Source organism: Vipera ursinii (assembly GCF_947247035.1).
Source record: "Vipera ursinii genome assembly, chromosome: 2".
Classification (NCBI taxonomy): domain Eukaryota; kingdom Metazoa; phylum Chordata; class Lepidosauria; order Squamata; family Viperidae; genus Vipera; species Vipera ursinii.
The window spans coordinates 127,860,105-127,887,257 of record NC_139513.1 but is presented as its reverse complement, the minus strand read 5'-3'; the positions used below and the strand labels follow the sequence as shown (position 1 = coordinate 127,887,257).

The following is a 27,153-nucleotide window of genomic DNA, read 5'->3' as shown; positions in this document are numbered from 1 at the left end:
TATGACCATATGGCCCAATTTCTCCATTAATCAATGATCTTCAAAACAGTAAGAGAAGTGCATTTTCCATTTGCTTTCTAAACCTATTTTTCTTTTATTACGTGTAAGTTTATTTACTTACATACAGTAAAAGTAGAAATTGAGAGAGAGAGAGAGAGAGAGAGAGAGAGAGAGAGAGAGAGAGGTCACCAGGGACCGTTTACGTGGAGAGAGGTTTTTCCATGGACCAGAGAGTGCGTGGTTTTGTGTGCTGCCTGCATCCTGTGGATGGGGCTTTCCTTGTTTGTGCAGACTGGTTGCTGGCATGCCATGGCCCGATACTGGTCCACGGACCGGGGGTTGGGGACCCCTGACATAATAGATGTGATGTAGACATTTAAAAAACAGGCTGGAAAGAACAAAATTTGGTAGAGAAAAATTTTTGCCATATGCGTCATTCGGAGGGGGGGGGGAGAGCAGTTTTTAATTAAGATTTGCAAAAATTCAATTCCTCACATCTTCTTTCATAGCATGGTAGCCCCACTCAGAGTCATTGGCTGGCGGGCAGCCTTAGATAGTGAGGTACATAAATACATATGCTTCTCTCAGGGAATTACAAGGGACACATTCCACTTTACAACTGAAATGCAACGCTGGAGGAGTAAGCCTATATCAGATGAAGCAAGATGCTATCTAATTCTGATCAAATATTCCAAGCGTTTTGTCCCGAGGCTTCTGCGTTTTGCAGAATTGGGACTTTTCTCCGAGCAGCACTCTCTCCTGCCCAGAAAAATCTAAAAGAAACCCTGCAATTTTACCTTTTCAAAGTTCTGCAGGCAATGGGATGTTTACGTTTAACAAAATGGAAAAGTGGTCACCAAAAAAAAACACCCCTCTTTTTTTTTTTCCTTCACCAAGAACTATTTCGGGCTCTGAAGCTGCTTGCTTGCGCTATTTTTCCTCCTTGTGCTCATCTTGGAAATAGAGAGATACGGTGTAAAGGCACTTGGACTAAATACTCTTCTTCAGTTTGCCCTGAGAGCAGCCTTCTGTGATTACAAGTGTGGTGAAGAATCCCTGTAGCATAAGGAAATGTTTATCAGACAAAGGTTTCTGCTCCCAAATGCCTTGATCTTGACCTGGCCTTCAGGGTGGACATTTCAGCCGAAAAATAAAATCTGTGCACAGCAAGGTGCACTGCTTGTTATGCATCTTGGCGTCTTGATTGGCAGAGAAGGTTTGACTTGCACATCTGATGGGTTTGAGAGTCTCTCTTACTTCTGTGTCTGGAAAGCCAAAATGTCTTGGGGCTTGTTTATACAAAGCTGGGGTGGTGAGGGACTTCTGATCTTCTGTCTCTTTGAAACACCATCTTTTTCAAAAACCCAAGAGCTTCCTCGTTAGATCAGACCAAAAGCTCTTTTAATCCAGCCCCCTGTCTCCCAACGATATCCAGGCAAATGCCATGGGGAAGTTCACAAGGAGAATATGGTGGCAACAATACTTTTATGATTTGTTCTTTGGGATTAGCCAGTCAGAAGTCCTTTGCCAGGAAAGTTTTATTTTCATTCTGCATTGCATACCCAGAATTTCACAAAATACTTTCATATTACTTGTCCAGCCTCAGAAGGAATGAACCAAGTAGAATCAAGAAAATTTATGAACATTCATGTTTTACTTTAAAAAAAAAATGAGGTAGGCACTAAAGAGCTAAAGAAGAGGGGGCTCATTCTCCCAGTTCCCCATTCTCTGAAAGGGCTCTCCTTATTAAAAAAAATCGACTCTGCATCCATCATAACGGTGGGGACTGAGGTTTTAATGAAGAAAAAACAGGAATTAAAAAACAACCTTCTCTCAATCAGGGGACAATGCTTGCTATTAATATTTTTTTAAATGCAGGATGTCTGATCTGGTTCATAGGCTTTAAAAGGGAATTTGTCATTAGCACCTTCCCCACGTGCAAAGCTGCCTGGGTACAGGCTGTGTTTCAGGATTAGCATGTAGTTTGTTCTATAAGGATGCAAGGTTTTGTCCTTTTTAAATTTTTCCTGAAGGCCTAGTAGGATTGTTAAGAACAACCCAGTTGGATTGATTTTATTTATAGATCTCTCCCCCCGCACCCCACCCCTTTATTACATTTACAAATGATTCAAGATGGCATCTTGGAGCCCATAGCTTAGCTGGGCTGAGAGAGAAAGAGAGTGACTGGCCCAAGGGCTCCCATCTGCCTATCACAGCTAAGGTGGGGTTTGAACTTAACGGTCTCCCACTTTCTAGCCTGGTGTCTTAGCCACTATCCCAAACTGTCTCAAGGTTCAGACTGCCTTTTATAGGAGAATGCTTAGAAAAAGAGGTCTACCAGTCAGATTTTAAATTATATCCCCTAAAACACACACAAACACACACACACACACACACACACACACACACACACATCCCAGTTCATAATTCTGATCTGGGGTAGTTTTAAAGGTGGGAATAAGAGCGGTTTGTGCTTTATAGGCTCCCGTTTCCACCCCTACATCTAAAATCCTCTTTTAAAAAAAGCTGGAACGTATTTATTGTGGGGGGATTTGATGCTGTTTTACGAGTTGGTCTGGGAGTAGCTTACTTCTGGGAAACTTCCCCTCCCATTGCTATCCTTAACCTTCCCACAAAGCCAAAAATGGCCAAAACAATTTTAGCCACACCCCTTCCAGGGATGATACTTAGACATTACTGGATTAAAAAAAGAAAAAAAAGAAAAAAGGTTTGTGCTGCCCCCAACCATTCAAACCTTGCCAGACTCTGAATTAGATCTATGCAACCTCCAACTGCTGTAGTAAATTATATACCTGATGTTGGGAACAAGCTTATATAAGCACCCAAACCCCGTGTAATTGGCTCCTTCAGTTTTCTGGGAGCTTGGGCTCAGGCATTAGTGCTGAAATATGACAGGCACAGTGTTTAGTTTTGGTTGTTTAACTTTTCTCTTTGACAATCCGATGCTTTCGCTCCTTCCCTGCTTCTTATTCTGTAAACACCGTATTGCTTTAATTATCAACCCAGGATGCTCCAAGAGCAATAATCCTGAGAGTGCTTTCTGGAGCTCTGCCACCGTTGTTTGACTCGAAACAAGTGGTCATTCCAGTTGCAACGTCACTTCCCCGCCCCTTCTTTTTTTCGAAATGTGAAATATTTACATTGTACACGTGGCAGTGGCATAGAGGAGGAGAGCAGGCATATTTGTGTAACACTTAAAACTTGGGAATGTTTAAAATCTCTTGGCATTGGCGATATAAACCACCGTAGCGTGACAGGAGTCTTGTGGGGATATGCTGGGATTAACCTGTATAGTGGCAACTGTGCACTGGATTGAATATTTCTCTTCCTGACAACATTTTCTAACCAATGTTTGACTGTGTCTTGCAGCCAGGTCTTTCCAACTTATGATAGTCTGGATGAGCCATCAGTTAAAATCATGAGCTCCATTTTTGCCTCCTCGCTAAAGGTGGTCACTGCCTTTTATGTCATGGTGAGAATTTGTATTTGTTTATTTTTTAAATCTTTCCTGCCCTGTCCCCTTCTGTACTTTACAAAAACAAAACCATTAAAAATATTCTGGGGTAAAAACTCCTTAAAATTAACTGTGAGGAGCTATAAACTATTCTGCCAATTCAGGATTTGCAACACCGTAAATTCCATTAAGCATGGCTGGAACATGGTATGTGTGATTAGTATTTAAATTTCCCCATATCTTAACTAAGCAATTATTTTGATAAGATGGATTAGCAAATGCTGCCAGAACTGTCTGTATAAAACAAAAATACTGGAAAGAAAGAATCTGCTTCAGCAACAAAGCATCAATATCTTGTCCTTTGTTGAGTTACTCATCTCTGATAGAGCCAAAAAAGAAAATTGTGAAAATTCCTTCCTTCCTTCCTTCCTTCCTTCCTTCCTTCCTTCCTTCCTTCCTTCCTTCCTTCCTTCCTTCCTTCCTTCCTTCTAACATAATTAATATTCTTTTGCTCCAATTTTCACCACAACTAACCACCCTCTGGGGGGGTTGGACAGAGAGTGAGTGACTGGCTCAAAATCACCCAGCTGGCTTTCATGCCTAAGGCGGGGTACTAGAACTCCTGGTCTCCTGGTTTCTAGGCCAGCACCTTAATCATTACTAACAATGTATGTACATCTAGACCAGAGGTATGCACTCTTTGATTTTTCAGTGATGTGTCAAAAGTTTCACCCCAAAAAGTGGTTAACTGAATTAATATTAAAAGTCCTAAGTGCAATTTATGTGATTATTCCATCTAAAGTTTAATAAGTTCCCCGCTTGATACATTCAGCAATGACATTTGAAGGGATTATATGAGATGCACTGCCTATCTGGGCAATGCTTGACGGTATGTACATTTCTCAGTCGTAGCCATGTCTCAGTACCATTGAGCTATTCATACTTGGGGCAGGGCAGGAACAATGAGCTTTGCTTGTAACTCTCCCAGTGCTACATTGTGAAATAAAGGACATTATTTTCTGATAAGAAAATAACCTGAAAACCTTCATGTTCCATTATGGGACCCAGTTAAAATACATAGCTCATCCTGGCCGGGCATGATCAGTTCATGTTGCTGGATATATTACCATACCTACCTTTTTTTTTTAAAAGGAGTTAAGTTGCCATCTTGCCTTCTGTGATAGAGGTGGAACTAGTTTGAAGAAAGCTTGACAAATTCTTCATTCTCTCCGTTTCCATCCTGATAGTGTGTGACAATATCTTAAAATGCATTTAAGTTGATGGAATAAAATTGGAATTATTGTAACGTTTTTACTTTTGGGAAAGCATTGCTAGACATTGTTATTGCCAAGTGCTCAGATTGACTTAATGGCACCCTCATCTTCCTATCATATTGGAACCTAATGTTTTACTCATAAGTCTATTACATGATTTACATACATACATCTATTCCTTTAAATATTCCCCACTCCATCCGTAAAACATATCCTGGAATTTGGAAATGTACAGGGAAACCCACGATAGATAATGTGGTATTCCTGACAGCTTTCCTAAGAGACAGATTTGAACGGGTGATAAGCATTCCATTCTGAGGTAAGGGAGGAATAAGAAGAATATAATGAATTAAACGATGAGAGAAAAAGCTAGCTGTTTCTTAGTCTAGGGGGCAGGCCCAAGGGTTGCCTGAATTTATTCTCTTTTCAAAAATAAATAAATAAATGTACGTATGCTCTGAAACTAATTTCTGTTTCTTGTTTGAACAGGTTGGGTTCTTTGGTTATGTCAGTTACACTGAAGCCATTGAAGGCAATGTACTTATAAACTTCCCTTCCAATGTAGTGACGGAGGTGATACGTGTGGGGTTCATGATGTCTGTGGCATTTGGATTTCCAATGATGATTCTGCCATGCCGGCAGGCTTTGAATACGCTTCTTTTTGAGCAGCAGGTGAAATTGTATAAACTAGATTTTAGGCTTATTCTCCATGGTTTATCCTAAACCAGACATGTCAAACACAAGGCCCGGGGGCCGGATCCGGCCCGCGAAGTGGTTTCATGTGGCCCGCGAAGCCATCCTGGAAACAGTGAGGGAACAGCCCCCACTGCCTTGGCCCTGGCCCAGAGACCCTCCTTCTGCCAGAGACCCTCAGATCTGTCCCACTTCTGCCCGGGCCCCCATAGGCACCCTTGATGCGAACGATGTAGAGCTGGCCACGCCCACCCAGTAGGCCATATGCACTCTAGCCACGCCCACCCAGTAGGCCACACCCACCCAGACCACACCCACCCGGCCCCCTAAGGGCAACCGCAATGCTGATGTGGCCCTCAATGAAATTAAGTTTGACACCCCTGTCCTAAACTGAAGAAATTGTGCTCACACTGCCCTTTCCTTCACTTTTTATATCTCATGCAAAAGGAACAAGTGGGACTTCCCCACTTTTTAGGTTTGGAGATAGCATTCAATTTGGTGGTGTTTTCATCTGATTTCCCATGGTTGCTTTATTATAAAAAATGGTTAGGAAAACAATTTATCAGTATTTGTTCTTGCATGGAATCAGTTTTGCTGGGGTGGGAAATGCCTGGAAAAAGAGCAAGAAGTAATGCATAGGATAACTTTATCAGGTAGGTTGATTAGGCCTTCCTGAGCATGAGTTTTATGCCTGTGAAGACAGCAGCCATTGACTGCTAGGTACGAAGTTGAATTTAGCCTAAAGTTTCATAAGCTCCCAAGAAATAAAGAAATTTCAGTTGTTGTGATGATGCCCTGGTCTCCTTTCTTTTGTTTTACCATTTTGTTCCCCCAAATGTAACCACTTTCCTTAAGAAGGTCAGTCTCTGGTCAATGACTGAATCTTGTGCCATTCAAATGTAGTGTGGTATAATCCATTTTTACCATGGCCATTATCACTGTGTAGCTCGTCAAGCACAATAATTTTGGCCTGCTGAAGCTATGATGAATCTTGCCCGCTACTATGCTGATTCGTGATATGGCTGACATTGCTTTGAAATATAATTGCCTTAACATTTGCTCTACTATTTTGAAGCATAATTTGTTTTGCAGCACATAAAAAGTTTTAAAGACAATTTTAAACAGTTAACGAGAGTTACAATTAACAAGAAAAGACAAATGGAAAATATGGCATTTCATTAGTTATACTGGCTTGTTATCTTTCATACTGGATGATTTTTCAGAAGTCATTAAAGCATGCTGGCTGGATTATTTTAGTTTTCGGTCTAAAGTTTCTGTAAATAATCTCCGAAGAGTAATAAAATGATTGGTCAAGAGAAAGCATTGGGAAGAGATTCCAATTTACATGGTCCCTAAAGAGATCCCTGGTAATTTGCAGGTATGTGTGTTCGTAGGCTTGTTTTATTAATCTTTTCTCTTTTTTAGCAGCAAAAAGATGGAACATTTGCTGCAGGAGGTTATATGCCACCTCTCCGATTTAAAGCTCTGACTCTGGCAATTGTGTTTGGAACCATGGTTGGTGGCATCATGATCCCAAATGGTAAGGGAAATTTTGGACTCTTAATCCCTGGTTTTTAAAAGCTCTTGTGTATTTTTTGTGGTTGCTGTATATGTGGTTGCTGTATATGAGCATATATTAGAATAAGCCCAATATGTGTGTGCGGTCAACTTTCGTGAAAGGTACATGCTTTGCACCTATGAATACATTTAGAATGATCACATTTATACCATGTAATCATTACTTCATGTTTATTTTCAAACTTTTTTTGCTTCTTGTTCCCAGTAATTTGTATGATCTTGTATATGTTGCCTTGAATTTCAGTATCTCTAGACAAAAATATGCCTGGTTACACCTTCCCTTTCTGAGATGCCTGTAAATATCTTAATATGTATATGGTGCTAACGGCTACCTGTTTAGAAAGACGAGATACATTGATCTTTTTAGCTGTTCTATACAATGGTAGTCCTTGACTTAACATCCAGTTGCTTAACGACCACTCGAAATTATGATGGGCACACAACAAATGCTTTGCAGCCTATATAGCACTCCTGTCCATTGTAAAATATTGTGTCTCCATCCCCACAGTCATGTGGCTGCATTTTGGAGGGTTTATGATAATTGCCGCATCCCATAATCATGTGAGTGTAATTTGCGATGGGTTTTTCCAGTTATTTGCAAAAAAAACCCCGCTCATTTGGACAAATGGATTCATACTTACGACTGTAGCATTTGCTTAATGACCACTGCAAAAATGTCAGACAATCAGGTCTGGTCATGTGGGTGCCTCAACTCATGACCTTAACAACTTACGGTCCTAACTGGAGTTGTAAGGGTGTAAATCAAGGACTAGCTATATTGTTATTTTTCACCAGGGAACTGGTTCAAGTAGAGAAGTGAATATATTATACTGTGTTAATGATATTATTTTAGGTATCACACTGAATAACTTTTCTAGAGAACACCAGGGCCAGTGCTATAGAAAGAAAAAAAAAATACCAGGGGAAAATATGTGGGTTTTTTGCTTGCTCTCAAGTCACGAGATTCTGCCATGTTAGAACTCCAGAGTAAGATGCCCTCCAATTGTTTTGTGCCTTCCAAATGATTTTAATTTCAATTCCCATCAGCCTTTATCCAGTATGGAAGGGCTTAAGGAATTTGAAGTCATCCGAGGGTATCACTTGCCTATTCCTATCCTATATTTGTACAAGAATGAATATCTGGATCTATACTAGAACTATAATCCCACCTCTGAGGACGTTCGGTGATTTAGACATAGGAAATATAAACAAATAAACAAACAAATAAATAAATAAATAAATAAATAAATAAATAAAATAATTTCAGTGTCCTCTTAAGCGTTCTTTGTGATCAAACAGAAGCATTGTGACAAGTGTATGCTTTTCACTCTATTTTAATGCATACTTAAGGATGAAGTAGTATCCTAATCTACTGTATTTATGGTAAGTATGGAGCTAAAGATGTTAGTTCATCACATTATGAACTAATTATTTGCCGATGTGCTTACTTTTATCACAGTCAGTGATGTAGATTAAAATCTCTGCTTCACCGATAGGCCCAGAGCAGAAAGCAGGAAAAGTTCATTCTTTATAGTCTGGAGACCGAGAGTGGCTAAAGGGATCTAATTCGTATTATGTGACTTTGAGCATATGCCCCCCAGTTTTCCCTTGAGTCATTTCAGTGGAAGAGTTAATTCCTATGCCGTTAACTGGAGCTTCTAATAATTTTCTCTTACTCTTCTCTGCTAGTGGAGACCATCTTGGGCCTGACAGGTGCAACGATGGGAAGTCTCATCTGTTTTATCTGCCCAGCTCTAATTTACAAGAAAACCCACAAGAATGCCCTTTGCTCACAGGTCAGTGCCAGTTGTAATTAACTCTTACTCCATCTCCTGCTTACAGTAGAGTTTGGGCATCTTGTTAATTTTTCTGACGCTGAGGAACCCAATCGACTCCCTTGTTCCAGATGAATGGCAGACACGGTAGGCAGGGCAAGGGTCCTAACTACAGCACGTCATTATCAAGAAGTCAGCATTTGTGGCAGTATACCTGCATCTTCTAACCTTGGGATGCCCCTATTTTTATGTCTGGCAGACTGCAATGCATTAATAGCCGATTCCCGACGCTGCATCAGCCTGTTCCTTGCTATTGTGTTCCCAACATGGAGAATTCTGGCAGCATTTCAATTGCTTAGTCTGCTTCTTTGGGACTGTGGCTGAAACAAATTCATTTCGGCACTATGGGCCTTGCTCATGATCATTGTTTTTTTTTTGTTTCATCCCCAAAATAACTGCAAAAAAGGAGCACGCATATAGACACAGGCGCGCGCGCGCGCAAACACACACACACACACTTATTATAGAAATAGATTTCTCACTGTAGAAATTGTTTAAAAAACACACCCAAAGCGCCCTTGTTTTTTCAGAGATAGAACTGGTTCCACTTCCTGATTTATTACAGCCACTCATTTTTAAATGGAGCTGAATTTAAGGTTTTTACTATTCCCTCTGACCATAATATAGTAAGCTGACATTTTCAGGGAAGTTCATCATTTCTCTGAGAAGAAGTGGGTGATAATGCTTTTTCCACTGCTTATTCTCTGTGTCTTTCCTCCTTGAAACATAGATTTGTAGCATCTTTTTTTTTTGGATGGCATGCAACATTTTAAGGAAAGGGATTGGGAGTTTTCAGAAAACTTGTTGGGTTAGGTCTTTGATGTTATTTTTTGAAGCCAGCCCAATGTTAGGCACAGCAGACTGGCATCACAAGACCAACGAAATAGCCATCCCTATTTTAGGATGAAACCTTATGTTGCCTCATTCTTCTCCTCTCTTGACCCTTGTAAACAGTTGCAGCATGTGTGGCAGGCAGTAGAACAAAGGCAGCAAAATAACATTTGATTTTTAATCGGATACTATTGTATTCCAGTTCTGCCCCCTCCCCCACAATGCTTTTTGGCACTTTTTCATTGCAGGCTGTATCATATCCAGTTCATCTTCAAGTTAGTTTAGATAGACGTTTGTGGTCTTTGATTCCTGGGGTCTTTTGTTGTTGTTGCAAACCATCCAGAGTATCTTTAAAATGGCTAGTGTGTCTTTTATCTGTCTGCATAGAATGGATATGGGTGTGGATGTTTGTGAGTATGCATTTAAATGCATTTGTAAATCACTCCTCAGTTGAAGAGATTTTCCTTTCAACTCACACAGATCATTATTAAGATTGGGTCAGTTGCCAGTTATGCTGCGATGATGCAACTGATGCAACGGAATGGGCTATTGACTTACTTGTGCTGGGTGAGGGTACAAGTGTCACAGTTCAAGGTGCAGCTTTGGAAAGCTGAATCAAATATGTACTCCCCCCAATTCTTCTTGATCAGAATCATTCCCGTGGAGAGGGGGGGGAATGTATCCCCAGTTGTTTTTGTTGGTTGGGTATCTAATGCCACCAACCATAGTTAATTGTTGCAGACAGCTGGTCAGTCAACAGTTGGCGGTGAGCCAGAGCCCCAGAAGGCAGGGTGGATTAAACAATGTGGGTAGTTCTCTTACAAGCTTCGAAGGCTGGAAAGTTGATTCAATAATTGAGCAACTGGGGGGAAGTGCTAAGAATTCTGCCAGACTTGTGAAAGAGCTGATAACTTTTTCTTTCCTGTGGTTCTGCTTGTAAGACTATATATTATTTCCTTGGTATGGCAGGGAAGGCGTACACTATGGTAGACAGTACGGTAGAGACTGTCATTTGAAAGTCTGTAAGTGGCTTTTCTGATGCAGATAGCTTGCCTGTGCTCTCTCAAGCAACTTCTCAAACGAGAGAGGAGTCCCTGAATATTCTACATTTAACACAGAGGAGAAAAAAGCCGAGAAACTCTTGACTAGCTTAGTGCATCTTTTATTGGCAAAGATGCTCAAAAAGATAATGGGCTTGTTTCACTACCGTACTGCACTTTATATGGAGTTATCCTTGTGGAATGTCCAGAAGCTCTACTTTGTAGGAAATGTGAGGTTTTGGTTGCCAACAGGTTGCTAACAAGTACATGATATCTTGACTCCAACGTGGTAATGTTGAAATATTTGCAGTACTTGTCAATAGTTTTCAAAGGTGGTTCTTTGGTTTTGAGGAACTCTTTCTCTGTCTTCATATGAATTACCCTGATGTTTTAAGTTTTTCAAGGTAGTCTTCCAGTTGTGCCTGGAATCTTTTGAGTGAAGGGATTGTTAAGTGAGGTGCTACTTGACTGCTTCACTCAATGACCATGATCCTAGCTCTCTCCGTTCTGGTCTTTACACAACTGTTAGGGTCATTAAATGGACAGTTGGGGATAGGGCTTGAGCTTCCCATCACATCTGAGAGGTCGGGCCGCTCTTTCTGCCCCACTGGGGAGAATGCCGAAAGAAACCCTTGGTGTGCTTGAATAACGGACTTCAAGTCTGGCAAAAACATTAGCAAACCCCTCCATTCTGAGGCTGGTATTTACTAGCATTTTCCTTTTTGGGGAAAGGAGGGAAATGGATAGATGGACTTTATTAGGTGAAGAAGAAACCCTGTATAGCCTCCTCATGAGGCATGTGTCTGTACAATGAACCAGAAGCCAGGAGTTCAGATTCTCTACTAAGAGGTAATATATATCTACTCAAGAGTTAGCCATTTTAAAAGAATTTCTGCGTAACAATTTGAAGAAAGGATTTTTTTTAATTTTTTTTTTTTGGTCTTTTACAGCTGCGCCGGCATTTTTCTATCCCTACAGGGTCCTGAATAGGGTGTAACCGCTAGGGATCTCTACCCGTTGCTTCTTATTTCATATCTCTTGAACGGCCTTCAGAAGGCACGCTATTTCATGAAGTCGGATTTGAGAGACACGTACCCTTTGATCAAGAATGAAAGAGAGACACAAATATTTAACACCATTCGGGAACAGCCATGACAAATTTGAATACACAGTAATACTTTTGGTTTGGTTAAGTATAGGGTAGTCTTCTCCATTAAATATTTCCTGATGTTTGGGAAAAATATGTTGTGGTTTACTGGATGGATATACTGATCTTTTCAAAAGATCTATCTTTACATGGGAGATGTCTTAGAACAATCCCATGAACATAGACATTTTATTTGGTTGGAAAAATGTGCACTCAAAAACACAGTCTATAGCTAAGAACCTAGAAATACAAAGGATGCCATGCATTTTCAAAGCTTTATGAATGTGTATAAAAAAGTCAATTCCTAACTTTGCAGAATGTATAAGAGTGCTGTCTCAACTCTTAAACATAGGACAGTAATTTAAAATTGTCTACTCGAGAGCAAGCAGCATTTCAATAATCGCAAATCCTTTTCACAGCCATTACTCAAACATCTCTAGACCCCTCCTGCCCCCTTGTGGTGGAAACAGATCCCTCAGGTTTGCCCTAAGAGCCCATTTTTCTCCACACAGTGAAAACGGTATGGATTGGGGGCGGGGGGAGAGACAGAGAAATCTGCCACGTACGGGTAGTCCTCAACTTACAACTGTTCATTTGATGACTGATCAAAGTTACAATGGCATTGAAAAAAGTGACTTATGACCATTTTTCACACTTATGGCCCTTGTAGAATCCCCATGGTCATGTGATTAAAATTCAGTTGCTTGGCAGCTGGTTCATATTCATGACAGTCGCAGTGTCCCAGGATCATATGATCACCATTTTGTCACCTTCTGACAAGCAAAGTCAACGGGCAAGCCAGAATCATTTACCAACGGTGTTACTAACTTAGCAACTGCACTGATTCACTTAACAACTGTGATAACAAAGATCGTAAAATAGGGCAGAACTCAATAAATGTCTCACTTAGCAATAGAAATTTTGGGCTTCATTGTGGTCAGATTTGAGGATTCCCTGTACATTCTATGTCAGATTTGCTTCTCCCAAGCTGAATGAAATCATGACATTTTCAACGAAGAAGTTGCTTGCGATAAAAGTTGTGTTCCAATGACGGAGGCATCTGCTACATTGAGCTATTCATCCAGTACCAGTAATCCTTGACTTACGGCCACAATTGAGCCCATAATTTTAAGCGAGACATTTGTTAAGTGCCCCATTTGCCCCATTTGACGACCTTTTTTGCCACAGTTGTTAAGTGAATCATGGCAGTTGTTAAGTTAGTAGCGTGGTTGTTACATGACTTTCTAGCTTCCCCATTGACTTTGCTTGTCAGAAGGTCGCATACGTTGATCATATAACCAACCCCAGGACACTGCACCCGTCATAAATATGAGTCAGTTGAGAAGTATCTGAATTTTGATCACATGACCATGGGGATGTTGCAGCAGTCATAAGTGTGAAAAACAGCCATAAGTCACTTTTTTTTAGTGCTCTTGTAATTTTGAACAGTCACTAAATAAACTGCTGTAAATCGAGGACTACCTGTATAGGTGCACACAGATCACAGAAATTTGGAAATTCTGCAAGAAGCACCATATCTTACACCTTGGTGGACACAGGTTTTTTTTTATATTACCCATATTCCTGGCTCATAGAACAAATTATCAGAGACACTATTTCACTTGTTAGCCCTGGTAGCAGTGTGACTGTCTCTGAAGGCCATTGCTGAGAAGGTAGTGGGCGTCCTTGTGCAGTTGCTTGGCCACTATGAAAACAGACAGTTGGACTGGTTAGCCGGGAATCCAACCCAATAGGGCATTGCTTATGTGCTCATATATCTGAATGTAATGTTCCATGCTCATGTGTCTCTACATGCAGCCAAGCAACTGTAACCTCCCCAGAGATTAGATCTTCCAGAAATATTGGAGGTTGGAATACAGGCCGTGATCTGCTAGGTTGGATTAGAATGCAACAATAATAGGTTGCATATGTCAGGGCTCAAATGGATGATTTCTAGTGAACACCATAAGCCAAGTCTTCAACTTTATCTATGAATGATGAGCAGTCGTTCCATCTGTGTTCCTCTTCCTTTAAGGGAATAGGTGTTGCAACTCTGCCATGACAACAGAACTGCTGGACATGATGTAGGGGTCACTTAAAATTTTGCACTGGACAGAGGACAGCTATTTTGGCTGAAGATGAAAGCATGCGTCAAGGATTGTTTCGTCTTGTCCTATTTGTTGCTGGTCCAAGATATTCCTGGAGAGCTGTTTCGCTTCAGTTCTCCTTCACCAGTTGCATCGTGGGACTTTATTACCGATTTTTTCCCCCCTGTACAGGGTTAAATAACAGTTTTTGTGGCGGCGGATTTGTTTACCAAGATTGCTCATTTCGTTCTTTGTAAGGTCCTTTCATCAGCACAACTGTACAACTTTGTGTAAACCGCACGTTTAGGTACAGGATCTCAGTCATGTGTGATCTCAGACCACGCTCCTTCCTCAATTAACATTCAGATTTTGGAAGGCTGTTGTAAGATTTTGGAAGGCACCTCCCTGGTTATCTAACAGATTATTCCAGTGGCTTTTAGTTTGCAATCACCTGCTTCTATGGAAGTTCATCCATTCTTCCATTGGCCACTACTTGTACTTGAGGATCTTCCTGCATCTGGCATTCTAAAATTGTTCCTCCTCTGTCTCCCTCCCCCCCCATTTTGGGAAGATGGAGAAAATATCACGTAGAATGCATTCTAGTGCAAGAAGAGGAGGAAAACTGAAAACTGATTCACTGGAAAGGCTACCCTGAATCAGAAAGGTTGTGGGAAACCACAACATATGTCCTTGCCTGAAGTCTTGTGCTCCAGTTTCATTTTAAATTCTTGCACACGCCCCTTTCCCCTGATCTCCCACCACTGTAAATAGACAGTGAACCACAGGATGAAGGGGATTCTGTGCTTCTTACCACAGTGCCAGTGTTTTCTTTGCTTAGGGTGGGAGATTGAATCTAATGGAGAAGATAGCAATAGCATTTAGACTTTTATACAGCTCCATAGCACTTTACAGCCCTCTCTAAGCAGTTTACAGAGTCAGCATATTGCCCCTAACAACCCGGGTCTTCATTTTACCAACTTCGGAAGGATGGAAGGCTGTGTCAACCTTTAGCTGGTCAAGATCGAACTGCTGGCTATGGGCAGAGTTTTGCCTGCAGTACTGCATTCTGCCCACTGCGGCACCGTGGCGCAAGTGATGTAGAGCAGAGGTCCCCAAGCTAGCACACACACATGCACAAACGGGTGCTAATGACCATGCACATGTGCAAGGGCCACTAGCACCTGCGCACATGTGCAAACAGGGCCATTAGAGCCCGCACGCATGCACAAACGGGGCTGCTAGTACCCATGCGGTAGCTAGTCATGGTGATGCTAGTTAGACCTGCCTTGACTCTTTTGGGAATAAGAAAGAAGGAAGGAAAAAAGAAGGAACATCCTTATGAATGGACCATTGCAGTACATTGTGCATGGAGCTGCCTTTGGTCCACTTGAAAACTTACAGCTAGCCCAGAATGCGGTGATATGGGCAGTAATGGATGTGCTGGGGTATGTCTATGTGACAGTTCTGCTCCACGAGCTGCACTGGTTACCAGTTGGCTTTCAGGTTGAATTAACAGAACTAGTTACAGCTATAAAGCCCTCCATGGCACAGGGCCTGGTTATTTAAGGGGACTGCTTTATCTGATCATTTCTGCCTATCTTGTAAGATTGGGCAGAATGGATATATATCTGGACCCTTCAATTAAGCAGTATCATCTATCAAGGCCTAGAAAGCCACAGTGCCTGTCCTCTAGAATAAGATATGGCTCCTACCCTGGTGATGTTCAGAAAGTCACTGAAAACTTGGCTACTCTCCCATGCTTTGAGGTAGAGTGGGCATCAAGCCCCTTTGGATTTGTAATTGTTATGGATTGTTGTCTATTCTATTTGTTGTTGCTATTATTTTCTTTTAAAGTTCTAACCCACCCAGAGTTTTTATAATTGGGCAGCCTCTAAGTTATTAAATTAAACTAAGCTAAAACTAAACTAAAATTTCACTACACTTCTGTTCTTCCAAATGTGCACTTGCAACTTCCATTCATGTTTATTTTACCAATTTAAATTTCAGGATTTCTGCATGCATCATCTATCCCACATAATTTTGCAGCTGGTCCCACTTGGAATATTTATGGAATTAAGATGAGACTAAACCATTTCTAACTGGATCTGTTTTTCCACTCTTGATTTCACAATTGGCACCATTTCTGAGTCATAATGTTTTTCCACTTTTATACATTGAGTGTTATATTCTCACCAAAGTGGTGCCTGTTTATCTACTTGCATTTGCGTGCTTTTGAACTGCTAGGTTAGTAGGAACTGGGGTGAGGATGGGAGGTTACCCTGTTGCGTAGCACTTGGATCTCAAACTTGGGCTGCTGGTTTTCCAGGCAACAAGCCTAACGCCTTAACCACTGAGTCACTGCCCAGCAGTGTAACAGCGCTCTGTGACGTTGTGCTGACCACATGACTGCAGAAATGTCTTCGGACAGCACTGGCTCAACTGTCTTGAAACGGAGTTGAGCACCTCACTCTTTAGTCGGTAACAAACGGCGGAGTAGTAAAATCCACAGAGACTCCTTTACCTTTTTTAAAAAAAATATATTGATTGTACTTCTCAGTCAGTTTTCTGTCAGAACCTGGAGTTTCTTCTCTGGATTCTCTGAACCAATTTGGTTCTCCTGGGCATGAAGAAGTTTGGGACAGTTGTCATTCTGCCTTTAATCACGTGAAAATGGTTTGCTTCATTTTTTAATCTTTATTATCTTCGAAGAGATATCCTCAAGAATTCCTTCTCATATCATTGAAGTTGCCACAGATTTTTTTGTAAACAGTATATCCTGACAGAGTACAGGTAGTCCTCAACTTAAAACAATTCATTTACTGACCGTTTGAAGTTACGATGGCACTGACAAAAAGTGAGTTATGGCCAGTTTTCACACTTACGGCTGTTGCAGCATCCCATTGGTCATGTGATCCAATTTCTGTTGCTTGGCAACCGGCATATATTTATGACAGTTGCATTGTCCTGGGGTCAAGTGATCACATCTGGCTTCCCCAATTACTTGCCTTGGTTTCTGACAAGCAAAGTCATTGGGGGAAGCCAGAATCACTTAATGAATGAATGATCCACTTAACAACTGCATTGAGATTCACTCAACAACTGTGGTAAGAAAGGTCGTAAAATGGGGCAAAACTCGGTCTTGCTTAGCAATGGAAATTTTGGGCTTGATTGTTGTTAAGTCAAAGATTGCCTGTACTCATTGTGTTTCATTGTTGAACCTGGTGAGCCTGTGACCCTTCCAGAATATTTAATAGTTGTTGTTCTGCTTGTATTGTGTACAGACCTCCGTGCAGCTGACGACAGCTTCACCTGCACACCTGTGAGGCTTCACGTGCACTTTACTTTTTTCCCTTTGGGCATATGTTACCTTAGTTCATTGTGGAAGATGATAATTTTTTGTTTCAAGCAGATTCACTTTACCCTTCAAAGGAAACAGATGTTCGTTTTTTACGGGTATACGGACGTGGGTGTGGATGTATTCATGTGGTTGCAGGAACTCTTGCCTCTTTAACGTTTTTTTTAACAGCAGGTCTTGCTTTCAGAAGAGGCCAGCACTCATAAAGGTTGCACATTCTTGGCTCTATATGGGCAAAGAGTGGGTGACCGTCTGGACGAAACAATTCAGTCAGGTCTGAAAAATGTTCTGCCAGGATATTGGCCAGGTACATCAGTGTAGGGATGAGTGCACCTACCGTATTTCCAATCCTAAAGCTGGAGCAATTGCTTCAATATAACTTGTAGAGCAAGGGGTCTTCAAACGTGGCCCTTTGATGACTTGTGGACTTCAACTCCCAGCATTCCTCAGCTAGTGGGCCTGCCTGAGGAATTCTAGAAGTTGGAAGTCCACAAGTCACAAAGGGGCCAAGTCTGAAGACCCCCTGTTGTACAGTATGTGTTTCTCCAAGTACTTTTTGCAGTCAGGCACTATTGAGAGGTTGGGTTTTGTTTTTTTGGTTTTTTGGGTTTTTTTTACTATCTTTCAGTTGGTTTCTAATTCCTTAATCTTCAAAGTCTTTTCCTTCCTTTTCCTTCCCTTTTCATGCTTTGCACCAATTCAGTCAGCACTGCTGATCTATTCCGAAATTTCTAGGAGACATCTAACCTTCCCCAGCCCAAATGCCCGATAGACAGATAGGCCTCAACTTATGATCACAGTTGTGCCCCAAATTTTTATTACTGAAACATTCGGTTGTTAACTGAGCGTTGCCCCATTTTATGACCTTCCTTGCCCCCGTTGTTAAGTGAATCACTGCAGTGGTTAACTTAGTAACATGGCTGATAAGTGAACCTGGCTTTCCCATTGACTTTGCTTGTCAGAAGGTCCCAAAAGGTGATCACACGACTCCTGGGATGCTGCAGCCGTCATAAATATGAGCCGGTTGCCCAGTATCCGAATTTTGATCATTTGACCATGGGGATGCTGCAATGGTTGTAAATGTGAAAAATAAAAAGTCATAAGTCACTTTTTTCCAGTGTTGCAGCTTTGAATAGTCACCGAATGAATGGTTATAAGTTGAGGAGTATCTGTACACCTCTTTCTAGAAAAGCATCTGCTGTGGTTCATTATGATTCTGTGACAATTTTCTTCTACAGCGCGTTGGTGACAGAGGCACAGGCAAAGCTACTCTTTTTTCCCCCTAGTTCAGGGGTCGGCAACCTCGGCTCTTTTATGACTCGTGGACTTCAACTCCCAGAATTCCTGAGCCAGCTATGCTGGCTCAGGAATTCTGGGAGTTGAAGTCCACGAGTCATAAAAGAGCCGAGGTTGCCGACCCCTGCCCTAGTTAAATGTTTTTGCTACCCTCTTGTTAATGATTTTGTCAGCATTACGGGAAGCTCAAGAAACATCTTTTTTTTAAAAAAAAACAAAATTCATTGAAATCACTCTCGCTCATTACATACGGATGCCTTGTCATCTCCGTTGTATTTAATGGGGTGTCACTTGTAAATGGAAAAGGAATTTTTTAAAAACACTATACTTTTTTTTTTTAAAAAAAAATTACTTTGGAGAGGGAGATTATTATATCGTGCTTTTTTCCAAAAGGGGGGAAAAAACCGGCATAGCTTGAAAACAGTTTTAAAACGTCATGGTAGTGATATCCTTTTTCAGATAAATAATATGCTAAGGAGTTTTGTGATGGTAATAATTTCTCTGTGCTGGTTGGTGGAGAGCTGTTTGATTTGTCAGAAGGGCTTCTGATCAGTCAGAAGGCCCTCTGATTATTATTGAATGGACTGTTTCGATCTCAGGATTCTGTTTGCCATTGATTGAACTGCTACCGTATTAAACTGCACAAGGATCGTGGCAGTACAAGGTCCTGAGCAAGACAAAATGCAGAGGAAAATAAGCTATGCAAAGAAGATTGTAATTGATTCAGAAAGTAAATTAAATACTAAGGGAGGGAAAAGAAATTAGAGAAGAGAAACGGAGAGAGAAAATGGCAATTTCGTGGCAAAGTTCAGAAGCATGTGAAGAAGGTTAATATTCCTATCTCAGCCTGAATCTCTTGCTGGAAAGCTATAGTCTTGTTAAATAGACTTAGTTAAATTTCTGACCAAGGCCAAGAAAATAGCAAAGGCATTCTGAAAAGCAAATGGTGGAAATCTTGATCATAGCAAAGATCACTGGATTTCCAGGTTTAAGTACATTGAAACATAAACATTGGGACTTTATTGATTTGCACGTGCTGGCTTTGCAGTTAATGGGATTGATACATGGAACAAGCCAAATCCAATTAATTTTTCATAGAGGACAACATATATATATATGCATTGAGGGGAATAGCACATGCTGCCAGAGTTCTGGGTTTTGTTTTGCTGCAGTTGTTCCCTCTGCCTAAAAAGATGCTTTTCGAACAGAGAAATAACTTTCCTCATTTGTGATGGGGGATGGCAAACAGAAAAAATAATAAAGTAAAATTCTAGCTCTTAATATGCAATTCCCTTCTGCATATACATAATGCCTCTTTAAATGGTTCCTAATAAAGCTTGCATCTTGTAGAGGTGTGCATTTGTTTTTACTTCTTTGTACTTTAGGTAGAAAATGCAATTTAAACTCCAGTCCAAATAGGAAAGCTAATTTTATTTGGCATCTCCAGTGTATCGGTTTTATTAACCAGGAAGCCCACTCTCCCAAAGTATAAAATCCCAAAAGCCTAGCTTTAATTCCTGATATAATTAAAAGCTTAAACTCAACAGTCTAGCATCCTAATTTATTTCAGTTTTTGAAATTTCTTTTAAAATAAGGAAGTATGATCACTTTGTGATAGTGCACATGGTTTGCATAATTGGAGAACTCTCAGGGTTTATGTGTAGCACGCAGGTTAAAAGCTTTAACGAGTGCTTAATGGAAAAGTCCTCTGACTTGAGACCTTTCCAGATCCCCTGCCAGTACAAAAATCATTCTAGATCCATTAGAGCAAGATTCTGATTCCTGTGTTTTAAAAGTGCGTAGTCTAATTAATCCATAATAGCGATCTGGACAGATCTGTAACTCCTAGTGTCCTATATTATATTCTTTTGTCTTATTTTATTTTTATAATTCTCATCTTTCCAAAGGAACCAGAATAGTATACTGTACAAGCAACAAAAACAATCTTTGATTTAAAAAGGTTAGATAAAACGGTATCTAATAAAGCCCTTAATCATAAAGCAAAACAATCAGAATTTATTTATTTTATTTTATTTATTTAATTTAATTTGTATACCGCCCTTCTCCCAAAGGACTCAGGATGCAGCAATTAAAAACAAAATTAATTTTAAAAAGCAGTATGCTCTTGGAGCTGTTCTTACTTGCAAATGCATGTATGAACAAGCAATTACAACAATATTTTAAATTTGCTTTGGATTAAACCTATACTTTGCTTTCCCTTGAAGGAGCACTGGAATATGTAGATTTAAGTTAACCTTGGGAAGTAGAGTTAGTTGTAGTGATTAATATAAAGCCGGTCACAATAGAATTTATAATAGATCTACTAATCTAAGAACATATCTGCTCCTATCCTGTGCTGATGCTGTTTTACTCTAAGATAGCATAAAGAAATTCTTTTCCGAACTGGGATGCTTTGGCAGCCTTATAAAAAAAAATAAAAATCAGTACAGACTACAGGCTGCTATGGCCATTAGACAATTCCCCTGCTGTTCTATGCCCTCTTTCCATTCCAGGAAAAACAATTGTCAAGACTTCTTTTCTTTTTTTTTCTTTTCCTTTGGCGTGCATACGCACACACATGTGTGTTTGTAATATGTATACGAACTTGAATTTATATATACAGTTAAAGCATCAAAGCACATGTATCAGGAAGCATGCAACCAAGTTTAAAGTAAAAAATTCCTTTCTTGTATTTTTCCAGCTTTTCCTCAAGGGAGCTGCGGATGAAATGTTTCTACTTCAAGTAACTAGAGAATTAATAAAATAGTGCCCAACTGTATTTACTAAAATAATAATAAAATAAAGGCCCAGAGGAAAAGTAAGTAACTCAAGGAAAGAAAAATGATATTTTTAAAAGTTTTGCTGGGTTTTGAATTGACGACATGTTGCCCGTGAAGCCCAGCATTATAGGGGTACTGCTCAGCTAATCACAGTAATTGGTACCAGAACTTCCATCACTAAGCAACACAGTGTAAATTGTGATATCATATGATCATGCTACTTTAGCGTTAGAAATTTTTGCACTTTTATATATAGTATGTATGTATGTATATATATATATATAGTGTATATAGTGTGTGTATAGTGTATATATAGTGTGTGTGTGTATATGTGTGTATATATGTATGTGTATGTATATTTATTTTATTATTATTTTATTACATTTCTATACCGCCCTTTCCCGGAGGACTCAGGGCGGTTTACAGGGTAATTAAAAACCAAAAATACAAAAGTTAAAAACCAAGTTTAAAAAAGATTAAATTTATCCCTGTATAAATAAAACCCCAATTAAAATAAATTAATCCTCAGCCTGGGCCAGAGAGCTCGAAGAGCCAGGTCTTCAGGCCCCGGCGGAATGAACAGAGGTCAGGGGCAGTCCTCAGCTCCACTGGCAGCTGGTTCCAAAGGGCAGGCGCCCCCACTGAGAAGGCCCTATCCCTGGGTGTTACCCACCGGCAATCTCTTACCGGTGGCACCCTGAGAAGACCCTCCCTGTGGGAGCGCACTGGACAAAGGGAACTTGATGCCGGCAGCAGGTGTTCCCTCAGATATCCCGGACCCAAGCCATTTAGGGCTTTATAGGTCATCATCACCACACACACACACACACACACATATATATATATATGTGTGTGTATGTATGTATGTATGTATGTATGTATGTATGTATGTATATATATGTATATATGTATATTCGTAGATTTTCATGGGTACAGGTATGTAGGTCTTGGCGTATTCAGGTCTTTTCCCGTGTAAGATTGAGAGTGTCTTGGTGATGTTTTGACGAGGTCCCATTCGTCATCTTCAGGCTGGTGTCTTCGGCTTCGTGCAAGCATATGTATATATGTATATGAATATGTATATGTATGTATATATGTAATTTTTTTCCCCGCTTGCTAACAAAGAATAAAGGGAGACCTTTATTTAGCAAGCCAAAAAAAAAACCCCACAAATATGAGCTGCCACTGCTGTGGCTACTGCCTGTAGATGGCCTTGGGCTAGGCTGAAAGAGGAAATAAGATTTGTCCCGTGTCTGGGACCAAGCAAGTGTATTCTGAATGCTTAGTGCCTGGTGTACAGCATGTTGTCTTGATTTATATTTTAAGAAAAAAAGGACAATAATTAACAATCAATAATAGATTTGATAATTCCATAATTAATATATTAATTATTGATGCATTTCTTTGATCTTTCTTTCTCCCTTTTGTATTCTCCTTCAACATTAGCCAAAATATAATTCTTAATATTTTCAATAATAAATGATTAAATATAGGCATTTTTTATATTTATACAAATAATAATAATCTCTCTATATAACATTTTTTCAGCTTATATTATTCTCATAACCATCATCTCATTAGTTCAACATGCATCCTATTTTTAAAATTTTTGTTTGCTTAAATTCCCTTATATTCAATCCAGTTCTTATCAGTCATCATTTCTTCATGTTAGTCATCTAACTGTCCAAATTTTCCCATTTAGGTACATCCTCCCAATATTTTATATCATACATTATATGATATTTTATATCATACATTATACTATGCTTTTTATCTATCTTATAATATCTAGATATGACATCCTTTTCAATCAGTTTATATTTCACTTATATATTAATAAAAGTTACACCAATCTACTATTTTAACATTTCATATATTATAAAACTTACTATATTACTTAGGTCTCTTATTCTTGTTTTAAGGCCCCTTTGTGTTCAAAATTTTCTGTTCTTGTAGCCATATTCAAACAAATGTTTATTCACATAATAGTCCATCTGGTAGGACAAGTCAAACCTCTTGTATCTGTCTCTGGTCTTCTTCTTTTGCCGAGTAATTTTCCAAGTTGATGTAATCCAGTTACCCAGCAGTTCCTGTATTTTTACAAATGTGGTTGGGAATACAAAAGATGAAGTAAGTAACATAAATATTTTCTGTCTCCCAAATTTTTCTTCTTGTATTAGGACCTTGAAGATTTTTTCCTGTTTGTGTCAAATTGTAGTTCTTTTCCTTTGTTGTTTCATCAATTTGATCATACTCTTCTAATTTGTAGTATGCTGCCTCATTTATTTGTGCCTTTGTTGTTATTTCCTGGGTGTTTTTTAATTGTAAATTTAGATTGGAAATATCCTTATTTAAATCATCAAAGTTGTTTCAGATTTCCTCGTGGTTTGAGTCTGTTGTCATTTGTATTTGTCCTAACATTACATATATTTCCTCTTGGAAAGTATTTAAATCTAATAAAAGTATATAAATCTAATAAAATAAATAAATAAATAAATAAATTTATCTTGCCTCGAAGTATTGCTTCTGGAGGCCCTTGATTTTCCAGGCTACGTCCTTCAGGAGAAAATATTGAACGTGGCAACCTGTCATTTTTTAATACGTATATGCTATCCATGTGGTCTCCCCCCCTTCAAATAATCTTTCATCAATGTTTTAATTCAAAAGTCAATTTATCAGTCAAAATTACAGTTCAGTATGTTAAGCTGCTTTAAATCCTTCCTACAGATTCTCCTCTAAAAGATTAGCCAAAAAGCCAAGGTTTTTCTTTTCCATAAACAGTTCTTAAATTTAAGCAACAGGTCAGGTGGTTGTTTTTTTTCTTTCCAAGCACTTTTTAATCTTATAACTGGCTCTTCCTTTGTTCCCAACTGTCTTCAAGGTTATTTGCAATTCAAAGGAACAACCTTTTCTTTGTTTCTAGGCACTCAGTTTCTGAGTCCTTATTGTTAGTGTTCTATTCTCTGAGTCTCCACTAGATGTCAGCAGTTATTTCTTTTTTCAGTTTTTCTTTCAATCAAAAAGTTATTTTTGTTATATATTTTTCTAATTCCATCAAAAAAAAATTAGGGTATAATCTTGACAGTTTTTTAGTTCCTATATTTTTCCAGACTGAAATATTTTAAATCAAATTTTAATACATTTCTTCCCTCCTTTAATATTAATTTGCCACTTCCATCTCCAAGGGAATGGGGATATAGTCCCCTCCCTTCACTTCTGGATATTTTCTTGTTTTGGGGATCTTTTATAGAAGAAAGTCAGTACTCTCACCAATTCCAAGCACACTGTTCGCCGATGTTTAGGTTCATGCTCTGGGACTTTGGCTGTAAGCAGCTTGGGCTAGACGCTGATCTCATGTTAGCCTTTCTCCTGTCAGGTTCGGAGGGTTTTCCCCAGATCAAGCGAAGCGATTGCCGTCGCTTCATGATCAACATGGCGCCCCTCCTTTACGGTCACCTCTCCAGGGAAACTTTGGACCCATCTAGGGTCCCCCAAGCAGGAAGAAACTAGCAGTGGGGAGCGAAGGTCTGCTCTCATGCGGCCATGTGCTGCAGGCGCAAAACCAGGAGCTTCTAAATTTCGGCACTTCTGTTTGTGTTGTGGAAGCGAAATAAATACATTTAGAATACTGGTTTGAAACTAGGCAAGGTGGTAGAGAAAAATCTGAAAACAGAAGACTAAAACAAATTCAGTGCTGATGGTGTTGCTGCTGATTCTTAAGGCACAAGTGTTGAGAAAATAAGCTTAAGCACAAGAAATGGAAATATAAACGAATCTTTGACCTCCGGGGAAGAAATAATGAAGACAGTGAAGCCAATGACTGCAGCAAAATGAAACAAGCCAGCAAGTAGATCAACTGTTTATAATTACCCTCTGAACAAGCAGGCAGCTTTAGATTGCCCACAGGTGCTCCAGACAGCTGCTCCTTAGGAGGAGACAGCAAGATAGTGGTTTTCGATGGGCTTAGAGTTCTGAAGATCTTGCTCAAAACATGGTTGTGCCTTCAAAAGGATACCAAATTTGCATACTTTATTTTCTAATCATCTTCAGAAATTGCTTGTTAATTGTCTTTCAGCTATTAGGAATCCTAGGAGCCTAATACAGTATTAGGAACAACATGTTTTACAATACTGGGTGAGTTTCCTTCAATCCTTAGTGAAAGAAATCTTAATTATAATTTTAAGTATTTTTTTTGTTTCGAAGGTTTTTTTTAACCAAAAAGGTCCTTAGAAGTTTGGTTTTAAAAAGTTAAAATGGAGTAAAGATCCAGATAAATTTGAAGTGAAAATTTGGAATTATCTATAAAGACTCCTTCCCATGGGAAAATGCACTTGTTTTGAACGTTTTTTAAAAGAAATTATAAGGTAAAATTTTAAAACTTGGATACTTGAGGAAATTAGAAGGAACTATAAGGATTATAATTAAAAGAGAACAATAAACACATCTGAATTGAATGAAGCAAAATCTTTTATCATTAGACATATTGAAGGATATTATTGAACCATGTACCCAGAAATTAATTTTATTTGTGTCTGCCTCTATGAATAGACTGTGTTTAAAAGATGTTATGGAACAAATTCTATCTGACAAGATAAAGACTGATTTGAAAGTGGATTTTTAAATGACAGGCTAAAAGAATGACATGGAGAAAGGTACATGATATGCAAATAATATGCAAAAGAAACCAGTTGATAACTTAATAATTAAAAAGAATGTATAAATAAATGTACAAATAAACTAAAAAAGTGACCTGGATAATTTTCCTATTTGGATTTACAAAAGAGACTTGTTAAAAGGTTTTAAGAATTTTGTTAAAAGAGACAAAAAAAAATAAATGGAAAAAAAACAAGTTCCAGGATCATATTTGCAGGGACTAGAGTCAGGTGCAGGGAGTCCTTGATTTACAACCACAACTGAGCCCAAAATTTCTGTTGCTAAGTGAGAAAGTTGTTATGTGAATTTTGCCCAATTTTACGATCTTCTTGCCCCAGTTGTAAAGCGAATCACTGCAGTTGTTAAGTTGGTAACACCATTGTTAATTGAGTCTGTCTTCCCCATTGATTTTGCTTGTCAGAAGGTTACAAAAGGAGATCATATGAGCCCGGGATACTGTAACTGTCATAAATATGAGTCAGTTGCCATGGGGATGCTGCAATAGTCATAAGTGTGAAAAATGGTCATAAGTCACTTTTTTCAGTGCCATTGTAACTTTGAACAATCACTAAATGAACTGTTGTAAATCAAAGACTACCTGTACTCAGAAGAAAAGAAAGGAAGATAAAATTGGTTTAATTGATCATTGTTAATATATAAATATATTAACTTCATTGATTTATTTCGGCTTCATTGACTTATTTAGAGAGATGGGATATGAGAAAAAGAGATAATTTATTGTATTTTAAGAAAAGATGATAAGATACTAAATTTTTTTATATTTTGATGAAAAGGAAAGTCACTCTATATATAGTATTACTTTTCTTTACTGTATTTTTATCTTTTCTATTTCTCATTCTATTTTTTCTTCTGCACCTTACATTGTTTCTTTTTATTCTTTTATATTTTAGTCTGTATTAGTTTTTACTAATTGTAAAATTGTACACTTTAATAAAATTACTATTTCTAAAAAAGATGTTCATTTAGAAAGCCTCTTGACACCCCTGATTTGGCTTCAGTCATTGAAGGTGGTGTTAAAATCCATGGAATTAATCCAAAAATAGTCCAATTTGACTGAATTCCATGTATTTATAGTTCTTATTCTATTA

At 39.0% G+C, this 27,153-nt stretch overlaps 1 protein-coding gene across 2 annotated transcripts in view; it reads left to right on the top strand.

Moving 5' to 3' along the window:
- Nucleotides 1-27,153, top strand: part of SLC38A10 (solute carrier family 38 member 10) — a 91,480-nt gene that overhangs the window by 29,265 nt on the left and 35,062 nt on the right. For both annotated transcript variants that reach the window (XM_083354145.1, XM_083354146.1), the window contains 4 exons: nucleotides 3,391-3,493; nucleotides 5,239-5,421; nucleotides 6,871-6,982; nucleotides 8,710-8,816. In XM_083354145.1, coding sequence (XP_083210271.1) covers nucleotides 3,391-3,493; nucleotides 5,239-5,421; nucleotides 6,871-6,982; nucleotides 8,710-8,816 — 505 coding nt within the window. The remainder of the gene's footprint in view (nucleotides 1-3,390; nucleotides 3,494-5,238; nucleotides 5,422-6,870; nucleotides 6,983-8,709; nucleotides 8,817-27,153) is intronic.